This window comes from Zonotrichia albicollis, chromosome 5 (assembly GCF_047830755.1).
Source record: "Zonotrichia albicollis isolate bZonAlb1 chromosome 5, bZonAlb1.hap1, whole genome shotgun sequence".
Classification (NCBI taxonomy): Eukaryota; Metazoa; Chordata; class Aves; order Passeriformes; family Passerellidae; genus Zonotrichia; species Zonotrichia albicollis.
This window is the reverse complement of record NC_133823.1, coordinates 65,130,971-65,143,169: the sequence shown is the minus strand read 5'-3', so window position 1 is coordinate 65,143,169 and position 12,199 is coordinate 65,130,971. Positions and strand designations below refer to the sequence as shown.

The 12,199-nt window shown below is 49.0% G+C and overlaps 1 protein-coding gene across 2 annotated transcripts in view; it reads left to right on the top strand.

Annotated features, from left to right (window-relative positions):
* The window catches only part of ANTXR2 (ANTXR cell adhesion molecule 2), a 76,833-nt gene extending 69,698 nt beyond the window's left edge, over window positions 1–7,135 (top strand). For both annotated transcript variants that reach the window (XM_005485676.4, XM_074541967.1), the window contains exon 17: window positions 5,300–7,135. In XM_005485676.4, the coding sequence (XP_005485733.3) occupies window positions 5,300–5,338 (39 nt within the window). In that variant the 3' untranslated portion in view covers window positions 5,339–7,135. The remainder of the gene's footprint in view (window positions 1–5,299) is intronic.
* The last annotated feature ends 5,064 nt before the right edge of the window (window positions 7,136–12,199 follow it).

The window sequence follows — 12,199 nt, the reverse complement described above, 5'->3', positions numbered from 1 at the left end:
GGAACCTCTCCTTGGCAGGTTGGTTTTGTTGGCCTGTGCTCCGAAATACAGCTTTTATCAGGTGCAAAAACATAGGAACTACTTTTTAAAACAACTTAGTCCTATCTTCCTGCCCTTTTTTTCCTGCAGCTAAAGCAGGTCCAAGGGGTGGAAGGTGGCTGTGACGTACCTGTAACTGTGCAGCCTTTTCTTGGGTTTCCTTGGGAAATTCAGTTCCTGGACCCCAGACCTTGTGACTTTTGGAAATTGACATCCAGGACTGTGGGGTGGCTGGGAAAGATCATGAGGTTCATGCACGCATGCTATGGAGACTACATTACATAAATCTGAGGAAAATACACAAATGAACATCTTTTTCCACTGAAGCTGCTGGTAAAATTTGTTGAAGTAAAAAACCAAATTCTTGCTAGGGCCCAAATAGCACCATTCAGTTGTAGTTTATTTCTTTTCATGATGATGTGTTACTTTAGGAGGCCTTTGAGCCCACCCTGTGGTGTTTTCAGAGCTCACCTCAGCTCTGTCACAGGTGTTTCAGCCAGCAGTTCAGGAATTCTGGGAAAAAGCTGCCTCAAGGGAGCCCCAGGAGCAGATCCTGGTGCCTGCAGCAGTAACAGTGGTTCAGGAGCAGTCCTTCTAAGGAGTTACTGCTGATGAACTGTGTGACAAACAGTCCGTCCAGCAGCAGGTCATGCTGGGAGGCAGCTCTCCAGGGGTTAAAGTCCTGCTGCCACACCATGGCTCAGGGGTGCCCAGCAGGACCTCTGCAGGTGCCACCTGCACAGTAGCAGCGTGCGGGCTCTGCCGCAGGTGACAGGAACAACTGACAATGGATTTGCCTGTGGCAGCACGCCTGGGCACAGAGGAGGTCTGAGTGCTCAGAGCCCGGCAGCACAGCCCTGGGCTTGGTGTCAGCAGGGTGGGAAACCAGTTTCAAATGCTCACAACACCCTGAGCTTCCCAGAGAGCTGGGACAAGGGATGACCACATTGTGGGGGACAAAGAGCAAAGGGGAGGGAGATGATGCCAGCACCCAATCCCTGAGGGCTGTTCAGACTGCACAGGATGGGGTAGGTTAGCAGCCCTTCTCCACAGTAAAGAGTAATCTAAAAAAAAAAAACCAAAAAAGTCCCTTCAGCTGTACACTTGCCAGTGGGTATTTATGGGGTGATTGAGTGTTGCAACTGAAATACATCCCAGGCAGCGGAGCCAGGAAGGAGCAGTCAGATTTAATGCCAGAGGGATTTTAGTGCCCACATGAGCCAGGTGACACAAGCTGTAGGTAATGCTGCTTCTGCCACCTCTGGAACAGGGAGGTCATTGAGGGCCCTGCCAGACAGTGGGGTTTGGCCCTGCACAGGCACTCTGGTTCTGCTCCCACTGCCCAGGGGAAGTGCCAGCATCAATTCAGCGAGGAAACAGGACTCTGAGGCAGGTGCTGCCATGCACTGGCACCTCAGTGCCCAGTTTGAATCCCTCCCAGCTTTACTCCCTCAGATTTCCCTTTTACTGTCACCATTACACACAAGTGTGCAGGTCCCATGCCTTATCCCAGTGAGATGGGATCTCACCTTGCCTTATCCCAGTGAGATGGGGATGTAATGACTCTGAAGAGGTGTGGAAAGCAGGAAATGGACTGTTTCCTTGTATTACCAAAGAGGAAGAGGTGTACACAGTCCTGTTTGTGTAAGGGCTACAGGGAAGAACCCACTGCCCTCAACTTGGATCCTTAAAGGGAAGCCAAGTGCAGGCTGGGCCACAGGGTGTGTGTGAGAAGAAACAGAATCAGATAAAGCAGGTTCTTGCCTGCTGACCCACACTGCAGCAGCAGCCTGGGCAGGCTGTCCTGGGGAGCTGTTGGGAGCAGACTGCTTCCTGGGGACAGGATGTGCTCACAGGGATGTGCCCGTGGGGGATGGAAGGTACTCTGGTAGTGCTGTGATGATGGGGCAACAGAAACAACACAACAGTGCTCAATACGTGTCTTGGGAGGGACATTATTCTGAAGCCCTGTCCTTCCTCGTGGCTCTGCAGGCACTGATCACACACAGAGAGCAGGATCATTGCCAAATCCCAAAAGGGCGTGTGCTCCTCATGGGACACTGCAGCCGAGGTAGGAGCACATGAGTCTCAGCAATGGCCAGTGGGATCTCAGTCCTCCAAGGCCAGGAGAAGCCAAGCTTTTAGGACATTGGGTATCACATGGAGCAGCAACTGTCCAGGCAGGACAGCACTGCCAAGTGCTCCTTTGGGAAAAGCAGTTGTTCTTAGTCCTGAGCCAGATGCTGAACACATCAGCAATGCCACCCATGGAAATTTTTCCCACAGATACAACTACTCAGCATGCTAAAGGAAACATGCAAGGACAAGCAGCTGAGACCAGGCAGAGCAGCTCAGCCTAGAGTCTCAGTGCAGTCACATTCCATCCCAGATCCAGCCTGCTTCACCTGCCCTTCCCGAATTCCTGATGAACATTGGAAGGGCTCCAAAGGAGCCCATGCCATGTTCTCCTGCCCGTGCTGGAGCCCAGAATTCCGCTGGGATGGCACCATGTGTCTGCTCACACACACACAGATGCCCCAAAGTGCTCGTCACACCTGGCTCGCCGCAGTCAAGGGCCAAGCTCCAGGCCCAGGGTGGACACTGTCCCAAAGTGATCTCTCCTTCCCCCTTGCCCCCAGCACTGCCCACAGAGCCTTACGGCTTGGAGAGGGACATGACGGGGAGAGCTGCTCCTGCAGGCCCCTCCTGGTGCCTTGTTTTGGCATTGCCAGGTGAGGGATAACCTGGGGTTTGGTGTGAGCACTCACTCCCTGAGATCCCCTGCCCTGTGACAATTTCCACCCTGTCCTGTAACTTAGATTCAGTAAGAAATTCGACAACTAAAGAAATGGCTTGGATGTCATATAAAAGAGTTCTTTCTTAGGTAAACCCCCTTGCCATAGATCTCTTTCCTGTTTTTTCTTGGTGTTAGAGACCTGCCACATTGTTACCCTGCAGTACCTCTGGTGCATCTGTGAGCTTGAAGAGTGGGGTTTTTCCTCTTGGATCTGGTGCATGGAGACAGATCTTATATTCCCTGCAAAGATCACAGAATGCATGCATAACTCATTTTTTAATTACTCTCGTGCTAAACCACTAATTTAGTGCAATTTCATACGGAGTACATGTTGGTATTGTTAAGGTTTATGAGCCAGTGATTTACAAGGCATGGTACGTCAGAACTCAAATTGATTGGATTGATGATTTAATTGAGCACAGGGACATGAGTGTGACAGTAACTCCCCACACTGGGGTATCCTGGCAATATCACCAGGTGGAGAATGCCCTGGTGAAATTGGTTACATGGAACATACATGTTTTAATTGGGAAGTCCAAAACCAGACTGGTGAGACTAATGTTTAGTAAATAGTGCTTCTACTTAAGTAAATAGTTGTCTCTGTAAAGGTCAGATTAATCAGAAGAAGAATTTAATATTCTGTTTCTAAAAGCTGGTCTCAATGATGACACAGATATTGCTGCATGGAAAGTTTTGGATGCTTTTCGAGGAAGGACTTACATGAGTCCAGAGCTTTTTCTCCACACCAGTTTGCAGGAGACAGTGCTGTTAGTCACATCACTGAGTTTCTAGTAACAAAAACCTGCAGCTCATATTGATCTGAAGTGATAAACCCCTAACAAGTGAACACCAGCCTTTCATCTTCTGCCTGCCTCAGTCTGCCCATCTAGAATGCAAATGGCTGAACCTCCCACTTAAACTGACAGTCTGTTATTACATGTTACATGTCTGATGCTGACAGTGTTTGGAGAGCTGTGTTTCTTAGGGCTCTGAGATTCCCCAGCTCAGGGTGTTTTCCCTGCCAGTGACAGGGGCAACAGTTTGCCTGACCACACAACTTCTTTCTCTCCTCCCTTCTCCATGAATCATGGAATAAAGAGATATGGGAGAGAGGAGGGGAACCAGAAAGGGCAGTACTTGTTTACTTCCCCTGTCTCCCTGCTCTGCCTAGAACCACTCATCCTGGCAGAAAAGCCATGTGGATATGGCACTTGGGGACATGGTGGTGGCCTTGACAGTGATGAAGGAATGGTTGGACTAGGTGATCTTAAGAGCTCTTCTAGCCTAAAGGATTCCATGATTTATCTCTGTACATCTCTTCTACATTTATAATACAGATGGTGGCAGCCAGAAGTTCTTACAGTTCCTGTCCCCACCTTTTCACCCACTTTATATTTCTTAAACAGCTGACAGAAACAGAACTGAAACATTAGGAAACCCCTTGATGAGAACACTGCCCCTCTTGTGCCAGCCAAGACCCGCTTGAGTCATGCCAGATAACTGTGTGCCATCACCCTTCTTGATACCCAGAAAAACTGGAGATCAAACTAAATGAATGACAGGAATATGAAACTCAGCCCAAATTTAATTTGGCAATTCCATCATCTCCCAGGTTTGAGCAGAAAGCAGTAATTTCCCTCCAGTAGCGCATCTCTCAAAGCAGAAATAAGGATTCAGAACACAAGCAGTGCTGTCTGCTCCAAAGCCAGCACTGTTCATGTGGCACCATCCTTGACAAATGCCCGTGACCAAAGGGAAGGAATTGCTGCTGTGCCAGAGAGCTGCTTTGAGGCTGCACACCCTGCTCTAACACCCCATGACCCTGTAAGAGTTTAGGCATTTAAAAGAGCTCCAAATGAATAAAAGAGGTTGAAGATTTTGCTGTTGGAGTGGTTTCATTTCAGCTACACTGAAAGCTGTCAGGATTCACCTGGACCCCTTTATGAATATGGCATCACAAGAAACCCCTTTTCCTTCTGTGCACAGCAATTTACAGATCCTAAGTAGAGAGTCTGTAGGTGCAGAGCTAGGGTTATTGCTAATAAAATGCAGTTTCAGATCAGCAGCAGCTCTGCTAACTAACAGTCACATCTATCCATGTTCACTGTGTGAGGACCTGGCTTAGGAGAGATTTGGGGGCAGGATCTGCCTTCCCCATGCTCTTCCCTCCCCACAGTCAGATGGGTTTGGGTTTGCTCACTGCAGCTTGACAGAATTTGTGAATTATGCTCACAGAAGGCTTGGGAGTGTCAGAATGTGTCGCCCGTGTCCTCGTGCTTGCCTAGAGCCTGCATTTGTAAGGCAAATGTGGTGCCTCACTCCGGGTAATTTCCATTAATTCTTAAAAGGTTTTTCATGGGTTTGTTATTTTCCCAAACATTGAATTTCAACAGCCTCCTTCCAGCATCCAGCAACCTCTGTCTGTGTGCTACTCCACCAGTAACAGCTTCTCTCTTCCCTCAGGGCCGCTGTATCAACTTCACCCGAGTTCCCTCTCAGTAGAGGAGAAGAAGCGGATACCAGGAGGAGAGACAGCCACACTGCCACTGTCCTACCCAGCTGAGAGAACCGAGCCCTTCCTCGCATCCCTTGGACCATCTTGCAGCCCAAGCTCCACAGGTTCCTGCATCCCTGCTCCGGGAGCCCGCGTTCTAATTCCGCACTGGTGCTCTGCCCGTACCTCGGAGAGCAGCACTGCCATGAGTGCCTGGCTCTGTGCGCCACTGAAGGGACAGCACAGACACCAAAGATGAGAATGCTTTTCTATTTTTTGTTATTTGCTGTTTTTTTAAGGACTACAGATTCTCAGGACGCAATGTGCTTTTAGCGGCGACGCAGCGTTCCTCAGCTGCGGCGGAGGCACGTGGTATTTACACAGGGACTACTCGCCACAGGCACAGGATAACAATTCCCACCAGGCTAAGCAGGCGCAGAGCCAAGTGCCTCAGAGCCATGTCAGATCCCCAACCCTTGCCAGCTCCCTCCGTCGTGCCTTACGGGAACCTTCTGACTGGAAATCTTGTCACTCTAACACTGAAAAGTGCACACGCATGACAAAATGTAGACAGGATGCCTCGAGGTATCAGTAGCAAGCAAGACTTTGCCCTTTAGTTTTTGAAGACACCTTTCTTTCATTATGCACCCGGGACAGGAAGGAATTACTAGAGCGTTATTCCGCGGGAAGACAGCCTGTAAGCAGAGATCTCGAGCCGAGTTGGAGGGACTGATGCTTCAAGACCTTGACACTGTGGCTGGTGGTTTTTTCCCCTTTCCTGCATTCACAGTTCAGTAGCGCATAAAACATCATCATCTATAAACATACCTAGCAGTCGTAGGCTTGTGTATTTTTTTTTTAGATTAAAAAAAGCAGTAGCCACTACACTGGTATCTCAGGGTTTTTTCCCCCCGCAAATCTCCAAGGGCTCTTCAGCGTCACAAGCCAGCAACCCTCTTTGCATGAGAATTTCAAAGTTTAATTAATATAATTAAAGGCAACAGCAAGCAGCAGCCTGTGAAGATTTTGCTCATCTTTTTTATGCCTTTTGACATTGAATGACCTATTACTGTATGTGCGTTCCTCAGTGGCGGAGGGGGCGCCGAACGTTGGGTACGATTCCGAGTGGGAAAGACCTCTTTGCATCAATTCGGAAATTAAATTTATGGGAGCGCCGGCCATCACCAAACATCGACAATGTATGTATTATAATTTTTTAGAAAAACCAGTGTCGTGTCACGTCGACGATGCCAAATTATGTTAGCGTGAGCGGAAACACTGTGGGGGAGGAAGGAGGGAGCAGCTGAAGAAAAAGGCTCAAATGATCCAGTCACTTTCGATACTGTACTTCAGAGGCAGAATGGATATTCGAGTCGAAACCTGACAAAGCGCGCCCGCTTTGATGGGAACTGGTATAGACAATGACCAGTGGCTGGGTCAGTGGGATGTCTCTCTGCGAGCAGGAAGGCTTATCAAATGACACTAAAAATAAGTTCAACAACCATCACGTTGGAGGGGAAAAGGCGAACATTTCACATTTGGTGGGCATGAATGTGTGCAAGATGGAAAGAGCAATGCGGAGCATCCTGGGCTAATTATCTCCTTTGTGCTCTTCATTGGAATCGCAAGGGACAGAAATAATTCTGTTGGTCCATGTCCAAATCTGTGGCACTGCCCAAAGATGCCTTTACATTTATCCACTCGCTTACATCTTCTGCTTGAGTTTATTTATGTCACTGGTAGCCTCATCAGCAACAGCCATGTCTGCACGTTAGACTATAAATAAAATTATTATCTAAGTTTCAGTCATTATTTCCGTCTTCTACTCCCCCGTAGCCTCCCCATCATTCCCACATCTCAGACCTCTGCTTTCCAGTGCCACGGTGACCTGTGGTGCTGACTTCCAGAGGCAGTCCACTTTGCTTTGCACAGCGTGGCCAGGAGAGCTGCCACAGTTGCACCCAGGGGACCCAGCCACCCAGGGCCAGGGAGAACCCTTCCAACACCACAAGGATGCTGCTCATGCCTTGTGGAGCATCAGCCACACAACCAGAACCACTAAGTGCCCGCAGTGACGCCCCGTCGCTGCAGAACCACGGCTTGGGTGGCACTGGCCCTGGGCTGGGGACGTCTGACCCACAGAGCCCAACCAGCAAGCCCTTGGCTGAGCTGAAGCCCCTGACTAAATCTCTGCAGTCTCCAGCCCAACGCAGGACCAAGAGCGAGCGCTGGGCAGGTGTACCAGGACACAGGTGAAGTCCTGCAGTGCTCCTCAAGGCGCTGAGGTGGCACAGCTGGAAGCACTGAGCTCAGCAGATGTTAGGTTAAAACACAATCGGCTCCCTCTCACTTTTCCTTCCTTTTCCATGTACACTCTACACATTCCAAGGTATCACTGGAGTGCTGGCTCGTGTTCTGAGCTGTGCTGTGTAACAGGACAATATGCAGATGAAGAGGGTTTCTCCCTCACGTTTTTCTGCTGCCTCTCAAAGAATATTTGTAACCAACTGAGACACCGAAGTAGAAATCCACTAATCACTCTTTGTCCTTTCTGCCTTTGCCCATTGAAAACCATGAAATGAGCAGTTCTTCACAGAAAGGCTGATCACAAGCAAAACTGCATTTTGAGTCCCTACATGGATTTTCCCTTCTAACTGGCACAACAGCACAGCACCTTACACTTGGCATTTTGGTGCAGATAATACTTGAGAGTTTCCTTATTACACAGTGTGGAAATGTCCATCACAAATAATTTGTGGGGCAAGAAGCGTAGGGTGATATAAAATCCACTGATTCAGGTGACACAAGTGAGACTTCCTTGGCAGGAGTGCTCAGGATGGCTCAGAGAACTCTAAAGAGCTCTGTACAAAGAGCCCAGCAATGCCACCAAGCAAACCCAAAGGGCTCCTCTCACCAGTGCGGCAAGGGAGAACTCATGGGGACAAGAAGATCCTCAGTATAACAAGGCTATGTTTATTTTATACATTTTCATAACAGCAGAAATTAATTGCCCGGAGTTAATATGAACAAAACATTAATTTTGCCATGTTCCCTTTCAGTTTTTTGATTTAACAAGAACTACAGCATTCATCAGGCATGAACCTGCTGTGTGTAACCCAGGGGAGCTGGGTCAGAGTGATCCAAGGCAAAATGGAAGGGAATTCTGAGTGCTGTGATGCAGGCTCATCCCAAGCTCTAGGCACTGCAGGACAGTCCTGGCTGACTGGTACTAATTCCTATTGGGGATTTTCCTGCAGGAAATTTCTGAGCTGCATCCCTCTTCTCATCATCCCTAAGGCGACACCACAGCGCTGCATTTCCCACACTGCAGTTTGTTTGACACACCTGACTCAGCCTCATCTCACTGGAATGCTCCCACACAGGGGTACATTCCCACTCCTGGAGGTGCTGGGGTTTAGTGGCAAAGATAACTTCATCTTTGACCCCTCTCAGCAATGGCACCTCATGCAGGTCATCATGGGTTTGCATCTCTTTCCTGGGATTCTCACAAACTCCCAGGACACAGACTGCCCTGACAACTGTTGTCACCTTACCATGTCCTCATGGTTTGGATCATACTGACATACTCCAGGGAAAAAACAAAGATCAAAGTTTGGAGTAGGGGAGATTTTGTTTTTCCTTTCTGCTGTTTCTCCTGCACGTGCAGGAGGAACTTGGGAATTCTGTATTATGTCATTTCAGACCAAACCTCCCTTTCCAGTTGTGGAAGAAATGGCTTTTTTTATTGGTCACAATTCAGACTGCAGGGAAAGGTGAAAGAAACCCAGTGCTATAAATGAGGGAGAAATCCCCATTCCATTTTCTCTCGTTGAGTGGTGCCTCATCACTACAGGAACCCTGCTTTGCTGCAGGGCAGGTGTTTTCCTTACTTCACTGGGAAGCAGCAAAGGCACCAGCACCACCTGCCTTCAGAGTTCAGCTTAGGGAACCCCTCCTTCACCAGAGGAGACACTGAGGGGAAATTTGGGAGCTCAGCTCTGCAGTGCTGGGAGGCAGGATCTGTCTCTGACCTCCCCTCTATGTGCTGCTGCATCCAAAACAGGCATGGCAGTGTGGCCCTGGTGACAGCTCACCAGCACAGACACCAAGCTCAGGTGTGGCCAGAGCAATGTCCCCTTCCCACGTGCCAAGTGAGGGGCTTGGCTGTGTCCTCACCCAGAGGCAGGGCTGTGGCCCAGGGAGCTGCACCAGAGCAGGACACGGGGCAAACGGCCTCACGTGGCCAAGGGGGCTGGCACTGCACTCCCAGGAAAAGCCACAGCAGGGGCAGTGTGCTGAGCAGAAACTTCAGGGGCTACAGTGAGCAAGTCAAGGCAGTGCTTCATCTGCTAAAGAGCAGCTTCTGAGTACCTCTTGTGCCCTTACAAAACTAATGCCACAATTTCTAGGGAGGGCCTTATTAGACCTGGCATGTCCTATTTTACTTCACAAATCTGTTTTGCATTGGCTCAATTAAAATTGTTATATATTTTTGGGTCCTGTGTAGGTGCCATCTGTTTAACAGTGCAATTGGGTCCTGTGATGCACTTGTAAATTTTGTGCTGCAATATTTTTTTTTAATATAATGAGGGACTTTGGATGCAAGAAACTGCCTTTACTTGATAACTTTTTGAGTCTTGGCAGTGAACTCACAATGGTTCTTTCTGTGCTACAAGGATGGCTCCACAGCCCATGGAAAAGCAAAATTTGATTTCCATGTTTGCACCAAAATTGCATTATTTAATTCACACTAATTTTTTTTTAATTTGCTTGCTCTGCCTGATTTTGTAAACAAACCTAATTTCCCAAACGGGAATGCACAGGATTGCTCAGCTGGGGCCTGTGGCTGCTGCTGCCTTCTGGGGAGCTCTGGGATGTACCAGTAGTGTCCAGGAGCCCACTGCAACAAACCACAGCTGTCCTCACTGGAACTGGAAACAAACCTCCTTCTGAGACAAACACCCCACCTGCAAAGCCAGATGTGCTCTACAGCACAGCTGAGCCCAGGACAGATCTCCCAAGAAACTGAACTCAAACATGATTTTATACTTTGAGGGGTTTGAGCAGACCATTTTTAGGTCTGCTCCGATGTCACCAGCACTGAAATAACATTCCTGACTCCCAGTGAATCATAACAAAACCCCAAACCCATCCCATTGATTACTTCTCCTTTAAAAGCACAATCTCAAATTCTGCTAAATTCTCCAACACATTGTAGGAGAAAAGCATCTGCAATGGCACCAATCCTGCAGCATTTGTTCCCAGGGGTTCCCAGGTCTGCTCCACAGCCAGGAGAGGGGTCCCAGGTCTCAGCATTCAGGTTCCCTAAGTGGAACTGCTTTGTTCTGGGTAGTGAATTGGGCAGTACCCAAAAGCTCCCAGCTCCCTGCAGCACTGCTTAGCAGGACACTTAGGAAAACTTGTCCCAAACAGCATACTGCTCCTTAAGCTGCCTTCAGGGACATGGATTTACCTGGAGCATGAGTCCTGCCCATTTCAGGATGTAACAAGACATGACTAAATGTCATGGTTTGAGCTTGGCACAGAGCCAGTGCCCCTTATGAAAATTCCTCACCCTGGTGTCTGCTGTGAGATGTGACTAGGAATAAGCAAAACAGGCTCTAACTTAAACATAAAGAACACTTTATTACTTAAACTACAGGAAAAGAAAAAAAGAAATTGAAAACTTTACAAAAAAAAACTTTCCTCCTCCCTACTCCCTGACTTTCTCAATCTGATACATTCTCCCAAAACACCAACTGCCCAGCCCGGCACGACACTTTAGTATACTCAAACTGCAGTTCATGAAGAGGAAAGGAGTCTTTCTTGTTCTATAGGCTTCTCTTGGAAACACACTGAAACTTCGTGTGCTTCTTTGTCACTTTGGCACCGCCCGGAAAAAAAGTCCTTTTGCTGCTTGTGACATTTTCCTTCCATGCCCAGTGCTCTCACCACTGAGACATGGCCAGAGCTGCTTTTAGGGTTGTCTTTTAAGGATGCCTTGTCTCACTCCAAAAAAGGTACAGTCTCTGCTTTGGGACATCTGTCCCCCCCATATTTTTCCAACCCCCTGGGGCCGGGGGGTCCTCACGAATGAACCCTCCTGGTTTTGAGCCACTGCCTCCCCCTAAATGCAGTCTGTGTCACAGGAACAACTGAGTCTATGGCCACAAGAAAAGTCCAGTCAAAAAAGCCACTCCAAATCATCTCTCCTCATCTAATCATCTCCACGTTCTTCGGGCCAGGTCCTTGTCTCATCTCATCTCTTATCTCCCTTCTTATTCAGCTTTGAGGAGGATTAGCATTTTTGCAAGGCCCCAATCATGAAAGAAAGGGTTAAAAGTTTTCAGTCTTTGTCTGTCCTGGAACGAGATGATACTCCCACACGTGCTGCTGCTGCGGCCGGCTGAGCTGCACCCTTTTCCCCCCCCCTTTCTCTTCCTGGGCCGGCTGCTATCACCGCCGACTCTCTCTCTCTCTCTCCCTCCTGAGGGAGGGGAGGGAGGGGGCTGGCTGCTCGATGTCTCGATGTCTCTTGGGGCTCCTCCACCCTTCCATCCTTGAAGGCCCCTCACTTCCCATCTCTGTCCAGGCCCCGGGCCTACCGCATGGCTGGCCCTCCCCCGCCCAGCAGCAAGGCTGGACGGGGAAGAGATCTGACTTCTTCACAGCGACGTCCTAAGAGACCGTGCCAAGGGCAGTGCCCTGCTTTTAACCCCTGTGTATTCTCAGAGGTGTGTCCAAACCCCACTGGCTACACCGGGTGCCAGTCTCAAACCCAAAACCTTCATTGGTTTGACCACAGCTTCCCAGAATTCCCACTCCTTCCTGGTCAAACCACCACACTAAGTCACTGAGAAATGCCTCCC